Source organism: Ranitomeya imitator, chromosome 4 (genome assembly GCF_032444005.1).
Source record: "Ranitomeya imitator isolate aRanImi1 chromosome 4, aRanImi1.pri, whole genome shotgun sequence".
NCBI classification, from domain to species: Eukaryota; Metazoa; Chordata; class Amphibia; order Anura; family Dendrobatidae; genus Ranitomeya; species Ranitomeya imitator.
In genome coordinates, this window is record NC_091285.1 from 26,176,137 (window position 1) to 26,202,278 (window position 26,142).

Genomic DNA, 26,142 nt, shown 5'->3' on the forward strand with positions numbered 1-26,142 from the left:
GAAGTCTTGGAGGCGATTGCGTGAGGCATGTACGAATGTGGAAGAGCGAAGGAGATCTTGGGAGGACCATAGATTATGTGTGTGGAGATATCAGAAAATTAGTTTGGAGATATACGGAGGGGAAAGATCATGGACGACCTTTTAGGTCAATGTTCGAAGTTTGAACTAAATTTGTCGAAGAATTGGAAGCCAATGAAGGAATTTGAAGAAGGGAGACGCGGAGGAGTAGCGAGGACAGAAATGGAATTACTCAGGCAGCAGTTTAAGGATGGACTGGAGAGTTGCGAGAGTGTTAGCAGGGAGGCCATAGAGGAGGATATTGCAGTAGTCAAGGTGGGAGATGATGAGGACAGCACTAGCATTTTAGTAGATTCAGGGTTGAGGAAAGGACGGATTCTGGAAATATTTTTGAGTTGGAGTCAACAGGAGGTGGTGAGGGCTTGGATATTTGGGTGGAAAGATAGGGCAGAGTTGAGGGTTACTCTGAGGCAGCGGACTGAGATTCCATGGCAAAGTGTGATGTCATTTATAGTGATAGAAAAGTCAGGTAGGAGAGTTAGTTGAGAGGAAGGAAAAATGGTGAGTTCATTTTTGTCCACATTAAGTTTTAGAAAGCGAGATGAGAAATAGGAGGAGATGACAGATAGACACTCTGGGACTCTGGATAGCAGAGAGGTGACGTCTGGACCAGAAAGGTAGATCTGAGTGTCATCAGCATATAGATGGTACTGGAAGCCATGGGACTTTACGAGTTGTCCCAGTTGTCTTTATTGAGATCTTGTGAAATCTGTGCCATTTATGGATTCCTTTAACGGGTCCATTCAATATTGATAGAAATATGTATTTTTATATGAATATTGTTCAGCAATTTTTCACATGAAGAAACAGTTTGAGAAAATCCACAATGTCTCTAAGGTTTTGAGTCCTGCTATAGTAAGTCTTTGAGAGTTGTTACGTATAGGCGAAAAAAATGAACTTGGCTTTTTTTTGTGCAAAGTTAGCAAGTTTCTAAGTTTGGAGCTGTACAGAGCCAAAATATGGCACCAAAAAAATAATCTGAAGATCCATATTGTACTTCCATATGCTTCCAATTACATCTTAACATATTCCATTAGATGCCATAATACAAAAATATTTTCAAAACCTCTATACAATGATGCCCTACAGAGGCACCAATAGGCACAAAAAATGGAATACCTACAACTCCGTAGTACAGAACTAGGGAATCAGACACATCAAGTGTCATATCTTTGTCCTTATGTAGCTCTACTGTGGGAAAGGGCCCCTTCTCCAGTGACCAAATAGTAGATAGCAATCTACCGGTAGACTTAACTAGCTGACCAGTAGATCTGGCTAGTAGACCAACAGGACATGGGAAAGAGGTTTTATGGATAGGTTGGAGGATATAATGAGAAGAGAACTGGCCTGATGTGAGGTGATGGCGATCCACCATATCGGGAAACAGATGTAGGGTAGATGAAGCCAAGGGTCAGATACTAAGGAACAAAGCATCAGGATGCGTTAATGGAGAACAGATGTAAGCACAGTCAAAGAAGCCAGAAGTAAAGACATGGAGGTCAGGTTGAATCGGAACACGGAAAACAGCAAAGAATCGGCAGAAAAAAGTCAACAAAGCCGCATCACAAGAGTTCAAGTAGACCTATTAATTTTTTCATACCGCTTTACAAAGTATTAGTGGGACTCCATCTGGAACGTGTAGCTCAGTTCTGGGTACCAGTCCATAGAATGGATGCCATGGCGCTAGTAAAGGTACACATGAGAGCCACCAAACTGACCATGGTCATAGAGGATCTTGGTTAGGCGAAAAGATTAAAGGAATTTAATAATCGTTGTCTCGAGAAGAGACGTCTAAGGGGAGACATGATTAACTTGTACAAGAGCAAAAATGACCCGTACGAAAAGTATGGTCAAAAGATGTTTCATGTAAAACACCTGTAAAAAACAAGAGGGCATTCCCTCCATCTGGAGAAAGAAAGGTTCAATCTCCAGAGGAGACAAGGCTTCTTTACCACGAGAAGAACTATTAATCTGTGGAATAGTCTACCTCAGGAGCTGGTCATAATGGGAACCTTTGATGACTTCAAAAAAAGGCGTAGATTCATTTTTAGAAGAATATAACAAATAATTATGTAAAGTCTTTTCTAAATGTTTGGTCTGGGGAATCAACAATTGGGAGCAGGAGGGAAAGATTAGCTCTTTTGGGGACCGGATCATGCATTGTGGTTCTACACGTGACCCTGCACTTTGTCCATTCCCATCACTCCGTTGAAGTTGATGGACGTTTGTTGAAAAAAGTTAATGGGTTAGATATCAAAACGTTTTTACAATTTTTTTTAACACATTTGTAAAAAACCTTCCAAAAATACCATTGCCAGCAAGCAAACGGATGTTTATGAGACCACACAGAGACCAACATTTAGGAAATGTGACTATAGAAAAATCCTATGACCGCTAGACCCAGTTCCTCCTCCTTTCCTCCGGAATTACACCGAAGAACAAAAAACAAAAAACAAGAGAAAAAAGTGGCAAAACAAAGATGGATTTTAATTTCCTACAGTTTATCGGGGGACATTTTAGCAGATGCAGGGGGATAGAACCCTCGCTGGGAAAAGAACCAAAACTGATTTGCATGGTTAATCATTTGGGAAGCTGGCACAGAAACAACGACATCCATCCAAGGAAACTTGATCGTTGTTTCAAGGCTGATAGATAAGATCTGAAGTGGAAAGAGGCACTAGGACATTTTCGATGACAGACGAGTTGAGATCATTAACTACTTACTCTTGATCATGTATCATGATACACGACTAATGAAAGATAGAAAGTAGAAGTTCCTTCCCGGGCAGCAGTTGTTACTCTATATTTTACACTTATCGTTCAATTTACCGGCCATTTGGAATATCCATTTCCCCTTCCGTGGAGCTAAGATCATCTTGTCATGGGTAAAGAATTCAAGCCTATGAGCTATTGTATGGATATCCAACCATTCAACACATTGTACCGCATAATTCCATAGCCACGAAGGAGCTCAAATGTTGCTTAAGTAGATTTTTCAATTATGGTTTATCCTTTTCTTTATTTCAAGGGTATGTACAGTATACTTTTGCAAACAGGTTTATTATGCCACTGTTTTAATGTATATATACATGGGGAAAAAAGGAACTTTATAAAAAGTGTTGATTAAAAATCTGCCATTCGGTGTATGCAGCTTCTGTGCAGACCCATTTGTCTCCGTGGTTACAGACTACAATCAGTGTGTAGTTGGATCTGGCAGTCATGAATTATTCTTACTGCTTTCTGTTCTTGCTAAGGGGTCTAAGTGATAACATTTCTTGTTATAGAGAAAAACATGCCAGACATTTTTATTATTATTATTATTATTATTATACATGCCAGTGTAAGGAGACTTATAGGCTGTGCAATTCTCCTCTTGGAGATTAAATATGCATATTGTCTCTCTACAGAGGAAGAGGACAAGAACTGTAGCGCCACTTATTGGAATTAACTATTCTAAAAGCCAATACTTGATACTTTAGCAAACCTTAGAATAAAAGGCAAACCAGAATCTCAATTTGCAGACACGTGTTTCTGGATGTTTGCCCCTCATCAGTGCAAAGCATGAGATCTAATTTGGTTTGGTGAGAGGCCACTGGCTGTTATTTAAGGGGTAACTTTTCTCGTTATGGAGAGTGACATGGCTGACATTCCAGGGTAAGGAGGCATATTGGTAAATGGTGTAAAACAAAATTGCTAAATTGCTGGGTAATCTGACCTTTGACGTTTTCCTCTTTCTCTATCCCTTTTTAACTGTTATCATAAAAACTCTCTTTTTTACAATGTTCAGTGGCTGGAATATTATTTAGTCATCTGCTTAGTAATGAAATCCAATTCTATACATTTAATTAAAAATTATTATTTTTTTTTTTTATGAAGTAATAGGGATTTTTTTTGCCCGTGTCACCTGTGAGTCTGTTCATTTCAGAAAGTATTTTGGAGAAAAAATTGGACTATATTTCGCCTGGCTTGGTCTATATACGTGGCTGCTCATTCCTGCCTCTTTAGTTGGGATCATAGTGTTTCTATACGGATGTGTAACTGTCGAGGCCGATATTCCAAGGTAAGAATTTTTCACCTTCCGTCCTTTACCAAATCACAAAATGAAAAGAAAAAGAAGGAAACCTTATGTTAAAATTTTAAAGCGGATTGAATTTCCATTTTTTTCGATTTCCAAATATCCTTGTTCTCTCCACATAGCGTTATATACCGTATACTGCATATCACCTATCCACAGGATCCGCGGGGGTGTGTCATGAAAATTGAGGTCATCAACAGTGAGCACGTGCGACCACTGCTTCATTAACTTTCCATAGGTGGTCGCACATGCTCAGTACTGCTCAATTAACACAAGATTTTGGGCTGTCTATTCTAAAGACAGAGAGTCTCAATATTTGGACCAATGCTGGTCATACATGTCATTGGTGAAAAAAACCCCTTTAACTTTAAAGAGTTTGGTCCGCTAACAAAATGCATCCCCTATGTGACATGGGACCCTACATAATATAGGTGAAGGTTCTTGCAGTAGGAACATCCTTAAAGTTCCTTGGTCACAATGCAAAAATTTGAAACGGGATCCCCTGCCTATTTTTTGCCATTTATACTACTGAAGACTTTGGCTCCTTCCAGGCTCCAGGGTCCGAAATGACTGATCACTCTAAATCCCATAAACCTACACCGCTAGGGTGGGAGTCATCAAAGTGGGCACAATACTATTAAAGGGGTGGAAGAGTTGCCTGCCATACAAGTTCAGTTCACTAGAATAGGCTTGAGCTGTATTAGCAGGCTCAGCCTGTGAACTAGGATGGCGCTATTTCTGAAAAAAAAAACCTCGAGATTTCATCAAACTGCTGATTATACCATTATTGACTAATTAACAAATGTTTTATCTATTACATAGCAAAGAAATGTGCAACGAGCAAGAAAGTTTCACAATGTGCCCGCTTTGCGACAAGGCATGTGGCTACTGGAATTTAAGTACTGCCTGCGGTACCGCCCGTGCCAGTCATTTATTCGACAACCCGGCCACTGTTTTCTTCTCTGTCTTCATGGCTCTTTGGGGTAAGTAAACTTGCCAGCAACAATTATTCCTCTAGCCGGTTCTGATATATGAGGACAATCGTTTGCCTCTCCTAATGTGCAATCGGGGAGGAACCGACCCACCATTGATCGGCAATATAAGGTTTAAAGGAGACCCCAGTTGTTCACGCGCCATGACTCGGCATTCAAGTCTTTGGCACTAAATATTATAGCCAAGCTCAGGGTTGCACAAGGTTATCTTAATATCTTCAAGGCTCCCTTTAATAATGGGGATAAGTAGGGGTCCCAGCCGGGGGATGCACAGCAATCTAGCAATGATGACCCATCAGCGATATTTTACATATCCCTTTAAAGAGGGTCTGTCACCAGGTCAAAAGTGGCCAGTTTTTGCCCTTAATTTTCCACGTTTGTTTTTTTTTTAATCACCCTTAAGGTTCCAGAGATATAGACTTTTTTTAATTTAGTGAAATTTTCACCATCTTTACAAGTGGGCGTGTCAGCCTAAAGACACGCCCCAGAGGAGCCTGTGAGCTTTGTTTACTCTAAATAAAGACCATAAAAATTAGCACTAAATATAAAAACCCATATCTCTGGAGGATACTAAAGAAGCAAGAAATTGAATACTCAGGGGAGCAGCCGAAATAAAAAAAATAAAAAAATAGCCACTTTTGACCTGGTCACGGGGTCTTTTTAAGTTACCGTTAAGAGTATCAGTTAAAGGTTTATTCCCATCATTAAAAATATAGGTGAAAATTTGTGGATTTCTTTGGACCTGACCATTAGGACCCCTACCGATCCCAAGAATGGGTCTCTGAAATGCCCGGTCAGAATATAATGGTTATATCTATCAGTGACATAGAGAATGAATGGCGCATGGGCTGCCATTTTATTTTTTCTAAAAAAAAATATATATTCTATTAAAAGCCAATTTCATTTGTAAGGAAGTAAGCTCCCATGAGTGGAACAGAACGAGCATTAAATTACAATATACTCTTTTTTTCCTGTGCCCCCGGTAGCAGAATAATCAGCTTATATCGGAGATTCTGCGCGGTGATTGACATCTCCATTGTGCTCGTAGGAGCCGAAGCAGCTAGTGTTACCCATCCTTGGTAAATAAGGATTTCAGGGAAACTGTCATACATTATTACTTACCACAATATGTGGTCTATGCTCCACTGACTCCCCCTCATGTGGGGGAGGGGTGCATTAAAGGGCACTTTATCTTTAGTGATTTGCCTTGTTCTTTGAAGTCATAGGCAATGCTCAGATTGCACTTTGATATCTGATTGGATATCTTCCCTAATGTAACCATTTTTTTTTTATTCCATGAATTAATAGGTCACACGAACATAACCAACTTTATCATATATGGTATCAGCAAAACCTTCTTATTCTCCTCCTGGACTGATCTTTCACTCTCAATTAATGCATAAAATCAGTATCATCTGTATTCAGTGAAGACAGATTTCTCCACTGCTGGGATAGGAGATGACAGTTGGTGCTTATAAGATTCTATGGAAAGGGGAGGAGCTAGAGGTAGACACAGACATTCTAGGGAGGAGCTAGAGGCAGACAGACATTCTAGGGAGGAGCTAGAGGCAGACACAGACATTCTAGGGAGGAGCTAGAGGCAGACACAGACATTCTAGGGAGGAGCTAGAGGCAGACAGATATTCTAGGGAGGAGCTAGAGGCAGACACAGACATTCTAGGGAGGAGCTAGAGGCAGACACAGACATTCTAGGGAGGAGCTAGAGGCAGACACATACATTCTAGGGAGGAGCTAGAGGCAGACAGACATTCTAGGGAGGAGCTAGAGGCAGACACAGACATTCTAGGGAGGAGCTAGAGGCAGACACAGACATTCTAGGGAGGAGCTAGAGGCAGACACAGACATTCTAGGGAGGAGCTAGAGGCGGACACAGACATTCTAGGGAGGAGCTAGAGGCAGATACAGACATTCTAGGGAGGAGCTAGAGGAGACAGACACAGACATTCTAGGGAGGAGCTAGAGGCAGACACAGACATTCTAGGGAGGAGCTAGAGGCAGACACAGACATTCTAGGGAGGAGCTAGAGGCAGACACAGACATTCTAGGGAGGAGCTAGAGGCAGACAGACATTCTAGGGAGGAGCTAGAGGCAGACACAGACATTCTAGGGAGGAGCTAGAGGCAGACACAGACATTCTAGGGAGGAGCTAGAGGCAGACACAGACATTCTAGGGAGGAGCTAGAGGCGGACACAGACATTCTAGGGAGGAGCTAGAGGCAGATACAGACATTCTAGGGAGGAGCTAGAGGAGACAGACACAGACATTCTAGGGAGGAGCTAGAGGCAGACACAGACATTCTAGGGAGGAGCTAGAGGCAGACAGGGACATTCTAGGGAGGAGCTAGAGGCAGACACAGACATTCTAGGGAGGAGCTAGAGGCAGATACAGACATTCTAGGGAGGAGCTAGAGGCAGACACAGACATTCTAGGGAGGAGCTAGAGGCAGACACAGACATTCTAGGGAGGAGCTAGAGGCGGACACAGACGTTCTAGGGAGGAGCTAGAGGCAGACACAGACATTCTAGGGAGGAGCTAGAGGAGACAGACACAGACATTCTAGGGAGGAGCTAGAGGCAGACACAGACATTCTAGGGAGGAGCTAGAGGCAGACAGGGACATTCTAGGGAGGAGCTAGAGGCAGACACAGACATTCTAGGGAGGAGCTAGAGGCAGAAACAGACATGCTAGGGAGGAGCTAGAGGCAGACACAGACATTCTAGGGAGGAGCTAGAGGCAGACACAGACATTCTAGGGAGGAGCTAGAGGCAGACACAGACATTCTAGGGAGGAGCTAGAGGCAGACACAGACATTCTAGGGAGGAGCTAGAGGCAGACAGACATTCTAGGGAGGAGCTAGAGGCAGACACAGACATTCTAGGGAGGAGCTAGAGGCAGACACAGACATTCTAGGGAGGAGCTAGAGGCAGACAGACATTCTAGGGAGGAGCTAGAGGCAGACACAGACATTCTAGGGAGGAGCTAGAGGCAGACACAGACATTCTAGGGAGGAGCTAGAGGCAGACACAGACATTCTAGGGAGGAGCTAGAGGCGGACACAGACATTCTAGGGAGGAGCTAGAGGCAGATACAGACATTCTAGGGAGGAGCTAGAGGAGACAGACACAGACATTCTAGGGAGGAGCTAGAGGCAGACACAGACATTCTAGGGAGGAGCTAGAGGCAGACAGGGACATTCTAGGGAGGAGCTAGAGGCAGACACAGACATTCTAGGGAGGAGCTAGAGGCAGATACAGACATTCTAGGGAGGAGCTAGAGGCAGACACAGACATTCTAGGGAGGAGCTAGAGGCAGACACAGACATTCTAGGGAGGAGCTAGAGGCGGACACAGACATTCTAGGGAGGAGCTAGAGGCAGACACAGACATTCTAGGGAGGAGCTAGAGGAGACAGACACAGACATTCTAGGGAGGAGCTAGAGGAGACAGACACAGACATTCTAGGGAGGAGCTAGAGGCAGACACAGACATTCTAGGGAGGAGCTAGAGGCAGACACAGACATTCTAGGGAGGAGCTAGAGGCGGACACAGACATTCTAGGGAGGAGCTAGAGGCAGACACAGACATTCTAGGGAGGAGCTAGAGGCAGACACAGACATTCTAGGGAGGAGCTAGAGGCGGACACAGACATTCTAGGGAGGAGCTAGAGGCAGACACAGACATTCTAGGGAGGAGCTAGAGGCAGACAGGGACATTCTAGGGAGGAGCTAGAGGCAGACACAGACATTCTAGGGAGGAGCTAGAGGCAGAAACAGACATGCTAGGGAGGAGCTAGAGGCAGACACAGACATTCTAGGGAGGAGCTAGAGGCAGACACAGACATTCTAGGGAGGAGCTAGAGGCAGACACAGACATTCTAGGGAGGAGCTAGAGGCAGACAGGGACATTCTAGGGAGGAGCTAGAGGCAGACAGGGACATTCTAGGGAGGAGCTAGAGGCAGACACAGACATTCTAGGGAGGAGCTAGAGGCAAACACAGACATTCTAGGGAGGAGCTAGAGTCAGACACAGACATTCTAGGGAGGAGCTAGAGGCAGACACAGACATTCTAGGGAGGAGCTAGAGGCAGACACAGATATTCTAAGGAGGAGCTAGAGGCAGACATAGACATTCTAGGGAGGAGCTAGAGGCAGACGCAGACATTCTAGGGAGGAGCTAGAGGCGGATGCAGACATTATAGGGAGGAGCTAGAGGCAGAGACAGATATTCTAGGGAGGAGCTAGAGGCAGACACAGACATTCTAGGGAGGAGCTAGAGGCAGACACAGACATTCTAGGGAGGAGCTAGAGGCAGACAGACATTCTAGGGAGGAGCTAGAGGCAGAGACAGACATTCTAGTGAGGAGCTAGAGGCAGACACAGACATTCTAGGGAGGAGCTAGAGGCAGACACAGACATTCTAGGGAGGAGCTAGAGGCAGACAGACATTCTAGGGAGGAGCTAGAAGCAGACACAGGCATTCTAGGGAGGAGCTAGAGGCAGACACAGACATTCTAGGGAGGAGCTAGAGGCAGACACAGACATTCTAGGGAGGAGCTAGAGGCAGACAGGGACATTCTAGGGAGGAGCTAGAGGCAGACAGGGACATTCTAGGGAGGAGCTAGAGGCAGACACAGACATTCTAGGGAGGAGCTAGAGATAAACACAGACATTCTAGGGAGGAGCTAGAGTCAGACACAGACATTCTAGGGAGGAGCTAGAGGCAGACACAGACATTCTAGAGAGGAGCTAGAGGCAGACACAGATATTCTAAGGAGGAGCTAGAGGCAGACATAGACATTCTAGGGAGGAGCTAGAGGCAGACGCAGACATTCTAGGGAGGAGCTAGAGGCAGATGCAGACATTATAGGGAGGAGCTAGAGGCAGAGACAGATATTCTAGGGAGGAGCTAGAGGCAGACACAGACATTCTAGGGAGGAGCTAGAGGCAGACAGACATTCTAGGGAGGAGCTAGAGGCAGACAGACATTCTAGGGAGGAGCTAGAGGCAGAGACAGACATTCTAGTGAGGAGCTAGAGGCAGACACAGACATTCTAGGAAGGAGCTAGAGGCAGACACAGACATTCTAGGGAGGAGCTAGAGGCAGACACAGACATTCTAGGGAGGAGCTAGAGGCAGACACAGACATTCTAGGGAGGAGCTAGAGGCAGACAGACATTCTAGGGAGGAGCTAGAGGCAGACACAGACATTCTAGGGAGGAGCTAGAGGCAGACACAGACATTCTATGGAGGAGCTAGAGGCAGACACAGACATTCTAGGGAGGAGCTAGAGGCAGACACATACATTCTAGGGAGGAGCTAGAGGGAGAGACAGACATTCTAGGGAGGAGCTAGAGGCAGACACAGACATTCTAGGGAGGAGCTAGAGGCAGACACAGACATTCTAGGGAGGAGCTAGAGGCAGACAGACATTCTAGGGAGGAGCTAGAGGCAGACACAGACATTCTAGGGAGTTGCTAGAGGCAGACACAGACATTCTATGGAGGAGCTAGAGGCAGACACAGACATTCTAGAGAGGAGCTAGAGGCAGACACAGACATTCTAGGGAGGAGCTAGAGGGAGAGACAGACATTCTAGGGAGGAGCTAGAGGCAGACACAGACATTCTAGGGAGGAGCTAGAGGCAGACACAGACATTCTGGGGAGGAGCTAGAGGCAGACACAGACATTCTAGGGAGGAGCTAGAGGCAGACACAGACATTCTAGGGAGGAGCTAGAGGGAGAGACAGACATTCTAGGGAGGAGCTAGAGGCAGACACAGACATTCTAGGGAGGAGCTAGAGACCGAAGCAAACAATCTGCTGCAAGTTCTCCTGAAACAGCAGTTACAATTCTCCATGGAGCTTTATAAGCACCAACTTTCATCTCCCATCTCAGTAATGGCAAAGTCTGTATTCACTGATTTCCCAGTACTGAGATATAAGATGATAGTTGGCTCCTCTATGGAGGGAGGATAAGCTAGAGACAGAACCAGACATTCTGCTGCAAGTTCACCAACTGTCATCTCCTATCTCAGTAATGGAAAAATCTGTATTCATTGAAGACACATTTTACCTGTGAATTGAGAATTTCGACAATGAATGATCAGTTCAGGAGGATACGAAATTGTATTACCCAGACCTCCCATTTATTTTAATAGACTATGTGTAATACTTCATTTTCCTGCAGGTGGCACTGCAAGGAAATTGAACATTTTGGGCACTCTTTTGATCTCTGAGATTGCAAGCAAAGTAAACCTTGTGAAAAGTTTAGGGATTATTAGACAAGACAGGCTCTGATCATGTGTATGTCATTCATTTATTGCACAGTTTGCACTATTTTTGACACAAAAAACTGATGCAAACAGTGCTCATTTTTTCCGGAGTTCTGGAAAAAAAAGCAAACAAAATCATTAAAATAACACTGTTGTTAAATGTGTATATGGTCTATAATTTTTTTTAAAAGGGTTACTTATAGTTTACAATAGTGCCGCCCTTGTCCACAGGCTGTGTCTGGTATTGTAGCTATGCCTATTTCACTTGGTTGGAGAGGATTTGCCATACCAGGGACGGCCTGCAGATACAAGTGGCGCTGTTTCTGAAAAAAATAAATAGTAATTCACTACAACTCCTTTAATTGGTTTACGAAGCCTATTTATAAAGATTGTCTATTCAGGAGAACCTCCAGCAGGAGATGTCAGCAAGATGGAAAATCCTATGATAGAAATGTTTACTACTGGCCGGTAATATTAGATGTTCTTAAAACCTAGGCGGTAATTAACTAATGAATAAGTTAAAGCGTCTGTCAGCAATCATATTCAATACGACTATGGCCCTGTTCTCGAGTGTAAGGACAATTAACCCTAAAATACAATTCAGAGTAGCGACGTAGACATGTTTCTATAGAGATTCTGCACATACCTCCAGGCGCCTGACACCGAAGAAGAAAGGGGAAAACTAGAGGAAAAGGAAAATGGAGAAGTTTCCTCTAAAATAATCAAGCTTTTGTTCCAATAAAGGAGGACATAGTTGTCTTTTACCCAATAAGGGAAGTAATATAGGGGAAATTTTTATTTCGGATCCTAATTTCTTGACCAAAGTGAAGATCATTTACAAAGAACATCTCTTGGTCCGGAGGACATGTCCTGTATCAAACAGACCACCCATTAATTTTAATGGGCACTTTGTAATAGCTAATTTTACATGAGGGAGTGCTATAGGGAAATTGAGCCCCCACCTGTCAGGTAGCCCACTGAACACTGCAACCCACACCAATAGGCAGAATGGGGAATTTGTATTCACAATGGGGCAGTTCTATCACTGATACAAAATGGACTGGCAGTGTGCATGCCAAGCCGCCACTCCATTAATTCTCTATGGGTCTGCCAGAAAAAGCCGAGTGCAGCGCTTGACTGCCCCTAAGGGAAATGAATGAGGCATGTCACTATCCACGAGGATAGATCCTCCTCCCGGTCAGTGGCCTCTCATACAGCCAAATCAGATCTCAAGCTTTGCGCTGCTGAAGGGCAAACACCCCGAAACACGTGTCTACAAATTGAGTGTCTGGTTTGGCTTTTAATCCCAAGTCAAGTGGCAAGGCTCATGAAAAAGTTGATATTGACTTTAAGGTGTCTAAGTCTCCTTACACTGGGATGTTAGGCATGCCACTCTTCGCAAGGAGAAACGTTACCCCTTAGGCTCCATGCTAGTGCCCCATTGTGCTGATCACTGAGGGCCCCAGTGGTCAAATCTCCTACGAATAGACCAACATTTCTTTTCACCTAACAACCTTTTAAGAAAAAAAACTGTAAAGTAATTGGGAGATTGAGTTGGGTCGATCCTTTTGTTCTTAGGGAAGATGGCCCACCACCAGAAGAGCCTGGCAGGGACTTCCTTCCATCTCTTTGTTGAAAACGTATGCATGCTCTGTCAAAATGAGCATGCATGTGTATGAGAAATAACTTTAAAACAAACACCCACGTCTTAATGGTGTATTTACACCATTAGTGCCAAGTGTTTGGCTCCAAAGTCACCTCTCTTGCAAGATCTTTGGAGCCCAATATTGTGTCAAAGCCTGAGTACTCTGAATTATTCCCTGGTACTAAACTGGACCAGCCCAAATCTATTACTGAGAGTGAAATAAAACAATAGTATGTGTAACAGGAAATTTCATGCGTTTGGAGAATCCTGCCCCCCAATGAGAAAACTGTAGTAAAGCATGCAGTACCACACATGACCACCTGGTGGCGATAAATGCTAATGAAATTGTATAGTAGGGTAGCTTTTGGTTTGTATATTATTTTAGGCAGGAATAGTATATGCTTCGCCATGTTGAAGTTGTATGTTTCTTTTTCCTATCATAAAAAAAAATAAAAATATATATATGCAAAATGTTCCAAACGCACCCCCTCTATACAATACCCTCCGAGTGAGACCATTTCAGAGAAATTTCCACCCCATATGGCTTGTATAATATGTCTATCATTTTTCTGATTTTTACGTATCTCTTTTTTTTCCAGCTACTTTATTCCTGGAGCACTGGAAACGCTTACAGATGAGGCTCAGCTACTTTTGGGATCTTACCGGATTGGAAGAGGAAGAAGTGAGTTTTACTTTGTTTTTACAGTAGTAGAACTATGGGCTGGGTTCTTCTACAATTTGGCTGTAGGTTTATTTTTTTATTTTTTGGGTTGTTGCCCCAGTATATTGGTCGTTATCTGTAAAAATCGTAACCGTACAAGCTTCCTATATTGTATGGATAGGCGGTGCGGCAGGGCGCGTGTGCCGCGTGGCTGCGGAAATGAATGGGAGATAATGGACGGAGTCATCTGCCTGTTTACTGTCCGCCGTGAGTGACTGGAAAATGATTGTGCAAGTAGCCTGGAAGAGTAAAAGGAAATAACTTGTGCGATCTTACGGAAAAACTTGCCGCCAGAATTACTTTGTCACCTTTGTTCCATTACATCTATAATCCAAAGAAAATGAGTAACCCTATTTCTTCTGCAGCTTTCATGCATTCCCATACATTGCAAGCTGCATGATGCTGTTAACTCCCAACAGCCGTGATCCTTGTTGGTTCGATCTCCAGTACTTTTATGTTCTCCTGGAGTCATTTTATTTGCTTTGATGTAAATTCGGCTTTAATGAGGAAACATGGATTCTAGACTAGACACTCTTCTGATGGAACTGATAGCAAGCGGCATCGAGCAGCTTGCAATGTATTGGAATACATGCAAGCTGCAGAAGCAGAATGGTTGAACGTTTTTAAAGAAAACCAATCATAGAAATATGATTAAAAAAAAAATGATGTAAAAGTGTCCGTAGACTGCCCAATAGATGTGTTAAATAGTATATACTAGTAGATGCAGCGTCGGACTGGAGCACCTTGGGCCCACCAGAGAAAATCATTCTTGGGGCCCACTATGCAGCTACCTAGAAATACAAGACCACCAATTGTGTGGTAAAACACGCTAATATCAGGGTATAATATAAGGTAGTACACGTCTTAATTATGTAGCAGGTGTTGGGGTATTATCATAGAGGGGTAGCCCCCTCATAGAATATAATGTCATCCCCTGAGAGAATAATGCAGCCCCACCACAGAATATAATGCAGCCCCCCCATAGCGTACACTGTAGACCCCTCATATAGTAATATGGAGCCCCCCAGAATATAATGTAGTCCCCTGAGAGAATAATGCAGCCCCACCACAGAATATAATGCAGCCCCCATAAAGTATACTGTAGCCCCCTCATATAGTATGATGTAGGCCCCCAGAATATAATGTAGTCCCCTGAGAATAATGCAGTCCCCCCACAGAATATGATGTAGCCCCCTCACAAAGTATAATGCAGCCCCTCTCTACCCCCCTCATTGTCCTCATCACCACCTCCATCATTGCCTTCTTCTCACCCACCACCCCATCACTGCCCATTCCACCATCTCCATCATTGCCTCCTCCCCCACCATCATTGCCCATTTCATCACCTCCATCATTGCCTCCCCCCACCATCATTGCCTCCCCCACCACCATTATTGCACATCACCTCCATCATTGCCTCCCCCACCACCATCATTGCCTATCATCTCCATCATTGCTTGCCCCACCGCCATCATTGCCTCCCCCACCATCATTGCTTATTGCCATTCGCCACCATCATTGCCTATTGCCTCCATCATTGCCTCCCCCTACTATCATTGCCTCTCCCACCACCATCATTGCCCATCACCTCCATCATTGCCTGCCCCACTGTCATCATTGCCCATCACCTCCATCATTGCCTCCCCCACCATCATTGCCTCACCCCACCATCATTGCCTCCCGCCACCATCATTGCCTCCCCCACCACCATCATTGCCCATCACCTCCATCACTGTCTCCCCCACCGCCATCATTGCCCATCACCTCCATCACTGTCTCCCCCCACCGCCATCATTGCCCATCACCTCCATCACTGTCTCCCCCCACCGCCATCATTGCCCATCGCCTGCACTATTGCATCCCCCACCAATATCATTGTGCTTCCCCACCAACACACACACGCAGGCACACACACACGCAGGCACACACATGCGCAGGCACACTCACACACAGACACACTCACACACAGGCACACTCACACGCAGGCACACTCACACACAGATGTATAAGAAAGAGAAGGGCAAAGTATGCAAATCAGCAATGATGGGCGCCTGAAGGGTATCATTGACTAGTTTTTTTTGCATGCGGACATTTTATCCTAGTCTTGCAAGAAGCTACAGCTCCTATGCAAAAATTTGAAACCCCAATGGAAAATCTGTTGTAAGGTCCCACACCAACCCTGACGGCACAGGGGCCTTTGGGTCCCCTCCGACACCAGCTGCAACCTTACCAGTCCGAAACCCTGAGCTCTTCAATTCCCCGATACACGCATTGTAAATTGCCATTAGAAATGCTCGGAATGAAACCTAGTAGGCGACGAGAGCTTCTTTACGAGCGTCAATGACTCAGAATCGAGGCCCGGGACAAAGTGCCGGAGGAAGACGATGAGATCTCACTGCCTCGGGGGCCTAATTGTTAATGACTTTAATGGAAAAACTTCTTACATAGTCCCTAGTGCGATGGGTAATCTCTGCAAAACAAAAACGGCCTCCGAGAATTTCAGAATCTGTTGTTTCGAACCCCTCTCTTTGCAAATTTTTTCGTTTCGGGGGTCACAGAAATAAGGGGTTAACTTAGGCGGTCTGACATATGATGATCCATAACTACTTAATAATCCGTAAAGAGGCCAACGCAGTCAAGATGAGCGAACCCGAACTGTGAAGATCGAGGTTCGTACTCCGACACCAAGTGTTCGGTGCTTCTACTGGAAGTCCGGAAAGAGATAGAGAAAGATTTTCCAGCTCAAAAGTTCACGTCTCGTTTGATTTCTATGGAATTCGGGTTCTGGTTCAAGTTCAGGTACCTTTGAACTTTGGATTAAAGTTCGGTTCGAACCAGGCGAAGCGGAACTTTCACCGGTCCGCTTATCTCTACAATGCAGCAATACAGAGCTACGGATAAGAAAGAACCTTCCTTATTCCCCAGGATACATCATGTGCGATTAAAGAGTCCTGGACTTCCTTGTGAGAACTGGCAGACTATAGAAAGCCTATGAATAGATTAATCCTCAGATATTAGCCCAATATAGTTACTGCGAAATGGCGCGTAAAGTCGTTCCCACAACTGTAATTTTTTTTCTCGTGATCTATCTTAAGCCAGATATTGTAAACCATATCTGAAGAAAATCATTGGGGTCAAGATCAATCTAATCTCCTGCCCCTATTAATCTACCACTTGGTGCCCCTCATGTGAACAATGTCAGAGAAGGTTCTTTCTCAGGGACTCAGAAGATATTTTATTTCACCAACCCTATTTTTCTTTTCTTATTACATTTCTATATTTATTTTTATAGTTTTATGTTTCAATTATATACATTTCTTTTACTACTAGACATGTATTTCTTCCCATAAAAGAAATGCCAAAATATGACTAAAATTTTTCCACAGCCTCATGGATAATGGGATCAATGCAAATGGTGGGATCCATCAACAACTTTTTAAACTTGAATCATTCCCTTTTTTTTTTTTTTTTTTTTTAGAAGGAACCCCCTGTATAATAATTGTATCACAATATGTCCTGCTGATGATCAATTGTATTTTGTGGGGGGAACCTTGGCACTGGCAATAGGTGTTCAATTCATCTGCAGCACCCCCACAGGCCAAATAGAGCATTACACATCTTACATTACAATTGGAAGTTTCGGGTCCTCCAGAGCAAAATTAACTTTTTCAGTGCTGCTCTGGCTAATAGATAAACATCTTTAAAGTCTGTAAGTTATACATGTATGTCCAAGTTCATGTATGGTTGTATGGAGCAGGTTCAATAACTAAGCCCACTCAATTCACCGAGGGTGCAATGAAAGATCAATAAGAACACAAGGCACATAAAGACAAAGCACACAGTTCCTGAAAGTACATCTAGCAGAGGTTTGGTATTAACAGTCCAGTTAAGTAGCCTGACAATTACCTGGGACAATGAACACCTGGAGACAGCCATCACCTCCCAGTCTCAGATTGGACGGCTGAACTGTCGATCAAAACACCGACAGCTCAGCACACTCCTGTACTAGACTGGATGACTGAGTTGTCATGAGTTGTCAGTCAAAGTATTGACAGCTTCAGCACACCCCTGTACTAGATTGGACGGCTGAGCCATCGGTAACTATATATCAAGACACCTTGAGGGGTGGAATAGTGACATCACCCTTCCATGTTGGCCATTAATTATTAGAATGATTTTGACAGCCAATAAAGATGATCAAGGTCTCCACTGGTTGACCGTCCTTTTTTTTTCTTCGACGGAGACGAAGGGATAAAATTAAGAAGCTCCGACATAGTTCTTACTAGTGGGAAAATATTGAAATTAGGCAAGAAAAATCCAAACTGACTATGGAGTTATGGAGAAAAAAAAAGACCAAAAATTCTTGGAGAATTCCAAATGTGGTCAATCTAGTAACACTCAACCTCAAGAGTAGATTCCCAGAGGGTGCCTGACAGCACCCCAAACTGGCAGATCCCCCAATATTGGTAGGATCAAATGATAGGAACCGTGATCATGCTCGACGTCCGCACAGCCAACAAAAAAACGAAAGATAACTATATTACATAACCATGTAGGTGTAATGTTTCTGGCGTAGAGAATATTGCACCTTTAATCATGTTATGCGGAACCTACCCATTTTGAGTGATATTACACGAGTCTACGTTAATATTAATGTATTCTGAACGGGCTTTTGTTTGCGGCCATCAATAATTAAAAATGCACATGTTACAATGCCTCGGGATGTCTGCTAAGAAAAAGGACTATTCCCTTATTTATGAGCAGAGAACAGTTTTGATAAAATTATTTTGAATGAAAAACACAATGACTTTAAGAAGGGGATACATGGTTACATTGACAAAGCCAACAAGTCGTAGTCCAGCGGAAGAGACCTCCAAATCAACCATGATGGAAAAGACAATATTCTGCAATGCGACAGGGTAGTGAGAAGTCTTTTCACTTCTTTTGCATTGTTATAATGGTATGCAAATGAGCTCTCTCCCAGAAAGAATGAAGCCTAACTCTCCAGTGCCACCTATTGGAGGCACCTGACCTATACGTTAAAGTGCTTTCAGTGAACCCTTCGCTTGGTCCATTGCCGAGTCTCTACCGCTTCTCACGGTGACTGTTATGATCTGCAGCGCTAATGTCCCATTGATAGCACTGCAGCCAATCAGTAAGTGGCTTTAGAACCACTCCCCCAAAGAACCCTTTTTACTACAAGATGTAGTAATCTGGATGATAGGCTTCTTGCTGAGACATATTATCTGCCTTGGACAGTTCCTGTCACGCCGTAAGCGGTGATAAAGGGGCAGGACGGCGTACTGGGACCCGCACCTGTCCCTACCACTTTAATGGGGCCCTGGCTTTCCCTTATCTCGGGGGTACCTATGATGGTTAGGAGGCCCGAGCCGCCAGTGTATCCCTGTCTCCTGTGCAGGCCCTATCAGGGGCCCCATCTTTCCCCAAAGGAGGTGGACTGCACCAGTGTAATAATACAACAAATAAAAGGGTATACAGACAAGGTAACTAAAAGGCTTAAACTCACCAAATGCTCACACAACCACAGAGGAAACACAGAGAAGGGAAGAGAAGGAATAAACTTAGGAAGGAAAACAGGTTTAACATGCAACCAAAACTGCAGACACCAATCTCTGTAAATAAACCTCCAACACCAACACTACGCTCCTACAACCTCCAAGCCAGGCAGTAGAACTGATCACTGACACTAGCTGAAGTCAGGACTGGGTCTATATAGAGGATCAGATTACAAAATCCACTTCAGCTGAGAGAGACCCAGCTCTCAGCAACTTAGCAATAAGGTTAACTCCTGCACTGCTGGCACAAAGCAGCCAGGTCAGAATACAGGTGAAGAGCTTCTGTTCACTGTGTGTGAACGAGGCCCAGAGCGCTGCGGTTCTCTGGAACCTCTCTGTCATGGTAGCCCCGTGACAGTTCCACTTGTAGTGTCAGATAATTCCTCTACTTTATGTAGCACTACCTTGCCTTTATTTTTCCAGAATGTCCAATTGCAGAGTCTTCCTGATGACCTTTTAAGGGTGTGAGCATTCCTGTAGAATACATATTTTACCATAACTCCCTTGAAAAACTATGATCATCCATAAAAAGTGGGGTCCACAGAGAAAAATGGGTTTTCATTATGGTGCCTTGTTGTTCTTTCCTCAATGTCCTTTTAACCTGGACCCAATTTCCGACCCTCTTTTTTTTTTTTTAACAAATACTGTAGGAGCACCTTCCACCCTTTTAATCCCCTCTCTCCAAGGGCCCCATTGTGATTGCATGATCTGACTAGTATATTTAATAAACGCCAATGTTCCAAACCTGGTAGATGAGCAGAAACCTGGTTGAGACTTTTCGCCAGGTTTGTTGGTTCCAACAGTCTGACAGGAGAGTCTGTAACTCTTTTAGCTGTCCTTTTCTCAACTCTTCTCAGCTAATTTATGAGCACAAAATGAAATCAATGTTGAATGTGCCTGGAAACAAAAAAAGCCAGTAAAAAAAAGACAAGCTGTGCAACATTTTCAATGAAATGCAATTGCAAAAATGATTTTGCATCCTGAAATACATGCAAAATAGAAAAAAAAAGAATGAAAAAATAAAAATTTTCTCTAAAAATGGACAACCCTTGTCACGAGGGTATCACGTCCCCTTGAGAAACCTGGAGTTAGAAGGTCACGTCGTGTGATGAATCGCAGGTCCTCTTTAATGACGGTGTGGTTCGTGTCCTATTTGAAATGGACTTCCTTTCCATCAGTGTTGAAAGGGTTAAGGACTCTTTCCATTCTGGCTTAGAACCTACAGGTGGTTGTTCCCAGCTGCAGCTGCTAACATCCTCTCAGCTCCCTATATAAACTAGCTCTTGGCGTTTCTTCTTTGCTGATGAAAGAGTTTTCTTCCTGTGCTAAGTGCTAAGCTGAGTATTTGGAGTGGGAGTTGCAGTTGTAGTGATCTGTAGTTTGCTGTAGTATGTGAGTGTTTATCTCCTGGTCCCTATTCCTATTTAGTTAATTCCTCCCTGTCCCTATCCTTTTCCCTATTTTTGGATAGTGCTTTTGTATGATGGAGGTCTTCTGTTAACCCTGTTTTATCTTTGTGCCTTGTTCACCTTACATTTCTGTCCCATTCCTTATGGAGTGGGGGAGGGGACAGATTAGGGTGTAACAGGAGTTTAGTAAGGCTTCGCAACCTTCAAAAGTACCCCCGGGACAGGGCTAGTTAGGGTTCCAGTTCCAGGGACAGTTTGAGGTCCCTCTCTCTTACTTAAGACCGTCACAGCGTGATAACCCCCTTTAAAGAAAAAGCACAGAATGGGTTAACTGAGAATCTGCCAGTAAGCTTTTTTCTGAACTCTCCAATGGAAAAGTCTATAATTCTTTTATCTGTCTTTTTTTGAGTTCTTCTCTGCTGTGTTATGACCACAGAACACATCAAAGCTGAATGTGCAGAAAAACTAAGAGCCGGCAAAAGCAAAACGCTGCGACATTTTTAAGAAACCCAATTGTAAAAAAAACATTTTTAGCCCGAAATGTATGTATATAAGTTAAAAAAAATGATCTCAAAGGATTATTGATAGCGGGACCCATACATTTCTGACATCAGTTGGTTTGCTGATTTATGGTTCCTTATGACTGTGACTTTTATTATGTATCTATGATAAATAAATATATATATATATATATATATATATATATATATATATATATATATAATACATTTGCATATACTGAAAAAATAATCATATTTTACAGAAGAGCCTAATACCAACTTAGGGAAACTCTGAGATCTTATGTTATGGATTTATCAAAACTGTTCAAAAAGGAGAAAAAAACTGTTTGTCTCCCATAGCAACCCATAGCAATGCAGGTATTAATTCAACATTTGTGTTTAAAAAATAACAGTAGAGTTCTAATTGGTTGCTATGGAAACCAGAAAGGGGGTTTAAAAAAATAACAGTTGAGTTCCAATTGGTTGCAATGGAAATCAGAGACCGTTTTAAAAAACAACAGTTGAGTTCTAATTGGTTGCTATGGAAACCAGAAAAGGGTTTTTAAAAAATAACGGTTGAGTTCTAATTGGTTGCTATGGAAACCAGAAAGGGTTTTTTAAAAAATAACGGTTGAGTTCTAATTGGTTGCTATGGAAACAAGAGACAGTTTTACAAAATAACAGTTGAGTTCTAATTGGTTGCTATGGAAACCAGAAAAGGGTTTTTAAAAAATAACGGTTGAGTTCTAATTGGTTGCTATGGAAACAAGAGACTGTTTTAAAAAATAACAGTTGAGTTCTAATTGGTTGCTATGGAAACCAGAAAAGGGTTTTTAAAAAATAACGGTTGAGTTCTAATTGGCTGCTATGGAAACAAGAGATAGTTTTACAAAATAACAGTTGAGTTCTAATTGGTTGCTATGGGAACCAGAAAGGGGGTTTTAAAAAATAACAGTTGAGTTCTAATTGGTTGCTATGGAAATCAGAGACAGTTTTGCTTTTAGGCACCGTTGATAAATGAACCCAAAATTTAACAAAACTGTCTAATATGAAATTGAACCCAAATGCAATTTTTCATTTTAACAGAGCCCTTCTGAAAGATCTCTGATTGGTTATAATGGGCACAACGACCATACATCAGTTAGACAGTTTTGGGCGCAAAGTAGAAAAAATTTTGATTTAACCTCCTCCTAAACAAATATGAATATAACTTCTTTAGGGAAGTAAGAGTCGGAGTGGTTACAAGACCCTCTCGTAGCCACTTATCGATGGGAGGCGCCAGTTAAAGGACGATCTGTCACTTGCTTTAAATATTTAATTTTTTACCGGGTGTAAATGCCGCTGTTCTCCTGAATCCGGCGATACTTTTCTTTTTTTCCTGCTCCTCTCCGTTCCCGAGATATGGCCCCTTCTTCCTTGTATATAAATCCATTTTTTTTAGCCAATTGGGCATGGTGCTCAAGCCGACACCCACAGTGTAGAGTTGAGGAACACGCCCACTTGTCTAAAAAGACCAGATTTATCAAACGGCTATATTTCGGGAACGGAGAGGCGCAGGAAAATAAGAAAAACATCGCCGGATTCAGGAGAACAGCGCCGTTTACACCATCATTTATGGAAAGTGACAGTTTATTCCCATCTTAGAATAAAAATTAAAGGGATAGAGAGACTGGTGGACATCTGTATTTTTAGGAAGATCGGCACTCTGGAAACTCTTCTTGTAACTCTCATAGAAGCTGAGCCTGCTTGATGGCAATGTTTCCGTAACTCCCATTCACATCTATGGAGGTTATGGAAAAAGTGCTTAGCCGTTTCCTTTGCCCCGATCACATGTAGCCGATGCTTGAAGGTAGAAACTAACATCTAAGTCATTAATGGCTGAGATGGGAATACCCCTTTAACTTGTTCATAACTGGGCCCCATCGTCATCGGACCCCATTGAAATCTGCAAAATATGACAAATATCTAATATATACAGTTTATCCACTTGTAAAGTGATTTTTAACAGGTTTTATGTCTTCCAAACCTTATGGTTTTGGTGTCAAAGATTCTATAGAAAAAAATAATTTCTGCCTGGCGTGTATTTATAATGTGTCTTTTCTCCCTTTTCATCATCGATAATGCACCAAGGATCGTATAAAGGTTTGACCCGCTTCCCTTTTGTTAGAACTTTGCGTGTCCTCACGTGTTTGATCCCTCCAATTTCTAGTGACTGTGTTGAAACGTGTCCTATGGTTGAAAAAAAAAAAAAAAATCTCGAGATTTCAATTGTGCCTCGGTGTATTGTCGTGTTTGACGTCAGCAAGCGAAAAGTGGATAAAAAACTAATCTAAGTCTTTTTTTTTTTTTGTCCTATTTTATCGTATAGGAACATCCGAGACCGGAATACGAAACCAAATTGCTTTTGATGAAGGAAAAATGTAAAGCTTGTAAAAAAGGGGTAAGATTATGATGTCATCGATGATGTCATCATTGCAATTTATTTGTTTTACTCGTTATTACTTGTTTTCTACGTTGTAAGAATATACTTCCCTTACCTCTTTTTTGCATTTCTGAAAAAGGGGTAGAGGAAACGGTTGGAACATGTTCATGTGATCGCTGCAGCCTCTTCAAATGGTTGCAGGGAGTATGGAACCTGTCACCCCGTTTTTTCAAGATGAGATAAAAATAGCGCTAAATAGGGGCAGAGCTGTGCTTTAAATTAGTGTATTTTTGGAGCCTTTATTCCCCACCTATGCTGCCGAAATACCTTTGTAAAGTCGCCGTTTTGGGCTGTCACTCACGCTGGTCTGGTCATATGGGCGTGGTGACATCGCTGTTTCTCCCCCAGATCTTGGTCATCTTTCCGTTGGTGGCGTAGTGGTTTGCGCATGCCCAACAGGCGAATCCAGTGCGCAGGTGAAGGAAAAGAGCGCGATCTGCGCTATTCCACGGTTTATCGGTGGGCGCGGCCATCTTTGTGAGGCCGCACGTGCGCAGATGGTACTTCTCAGCTTCCCGGGGCTTCAGGAAAATGGCCGCGCGTGTGCAGATGGAGATCGCGGCGGCCATTTTCCTGAAGCCGAGTTCCCTTAAAGGCTAGTATAAAACGACGTATACCGTATATATATTTTTTATGTCGATTATACCAGATTTTGCTGCATCTTTCAAGTCACTTGTGCCCCCGATTAATAAAAATTGGACCCAAGAGACTGATTTTGACGAATATTTCCCAAAAATGGCCATTAAATTTGAAAAAGATAAAAAATGTAAAGCTAAAATAAATTAAAAAAATCGAAATAATCATATTAAATAGTACAATTAAAAAGGACAGGATTTAACAATATTTTTAAAGGTATCAACTTAATGATTAAGATATTATATTTTAATTTAAAAAAATCAATTTAAATAAATGTTCATGTGATTACTGCAGCCTCTTCAATGTTTACATGGGGTTTTAAACTGGTTTATACCTTTCATATCAACGGCCTGTCCAAAGGATTAGCCATCACATTTTAAAAGATTAAATAATAAAAATAAAACACATAAAATCACTATAATAATAATAATAATAATAGTAATCAGGGCCGGACTGGGACTAAAATTCAGCCCTGGCATTTGAAGTTACACAGGTCCACTTGTCACACGGTGACTGTATAATATCTTTGTACACTTGTAGGTTACAAAAAGTGAGGGGAGTGTAACATGACTATATAACATATAATTACAGCTGTATCCAGCATTCCAGCTCAGCCCCCATAGAATGTAATGCAGCACAGCCCCCATAGAATGTAATACAGCCAGTCCCCATAGAATGTAATGTAGCCAGTCCCCATAGAATGTAATGCAGCCAGTCCCCATAGAATGTAATGTAGCCAGTCCCCATAGAATGTAATGCAGCCAGCCCCCATAGAATGTAATGCAGCCAGTCCCCATAGAATGTAATGCAGCACAGCCCCCATAGAATGTAATGTAGCCAGTCCCCATAGAATGTAATGCAGCCAGTCCCCATAGAATGTAATGCAGCCAGCCCCCATAAAATGTAATGCAGCCAGCCCCATAGAATGTAATGCAGCACAGCCACCATAGAATGTAATGCAGCACAGCCCCATAGAATGTAATATAGCCAGTCCCCATAGAATGTAATGCAGCCAGCCCCCATAGAATGTAATGCAGCCAGCCCCATAGAATGTAATGCAGCCAGCCCCCATAGAATGTAATGCAGCACAGCCCCATAGAATGTAATGCAGCACAGCCCCATAGAATGTAATGCCGCCATTCCCCATAGAATGTAATGCAGCACAGACCCCATAGAATGTAATGCAGCCAGTCCGTCCCCATAGAATGTAATGCAGCCAGCCCCCATAGAATGTAATGCAGCCAGCCCCATAGAATGTAATAAAGCCAGCCCCCATAGAATGTAATGCAGCACAGCCCCCATAGAATGTAATACAGCACAGCCCCCATAGAATGTAATGCAGCACAGCCCCACAGAATATAATGCAGCACAGCCCCACAGAATGTAATGCAGCCAGTCCCCATAGAATGTAATGCAGCACAGCCCCATAGAATGTAATGCAGCACAGCCCCCATAGAATGTAATGCAGCCAGTCCCCATAGAATGTAATGCAGCCAGCCCCCATAGAATGCAATACAGCCAGCCCCCATAGAATGTAATGCAGCCAGTCCCCACAGAATGTAATGCAGCACAGCCCCATAGAATGTAATGCAGCACAGCCCCCATAGAACGTAATGCAGCACAGCCCCATAGAATGTAATGCAGCACAGCCCCAGAATATAATGCAGCACAGCCCCACAGAATGTAATGCAGCCAGTCCCCATAGAATGTAATGCAGCACAGCCCCATAGAATGTAAT

General features: G+C 43.1%; 1 protein-coding gene across 2 annotated transcripts in view; it reads left to right on the forward strand.

The window, feature by feature from the left end:
- The window catches only part of ANO2 (anoctamin 2), a 257,292-nt gene that overhangs the window by 116,127 nt on the left and 115,023 nt on the right, over positions 1 to 26,142 (forward strand). For both annotated transcript variants that reach the window (XM_069763409.1, XM_069763410.1), the window contains 4 exons: positions 4,004 to 4,138; positions 4,976 to 5,136; positions 13,680 to 13,762; positions 23,655 to 23,726. In XM_069763409.1, the coding sequence (XP_069619510.1) occupies positions 4,004 to 4,138; positions 4,976 to 5,136; positions 13,680 to 13,762; positions 23,655 to 23,726 (451 nt within the window). The remainder of the gene's footprint in view (positions 1 to 4,003; positions 4,139 to 4,975; positions 5,137 to 13,679; positions 13,763 to 23,654; positions 23,727 to 26,142) is intronic.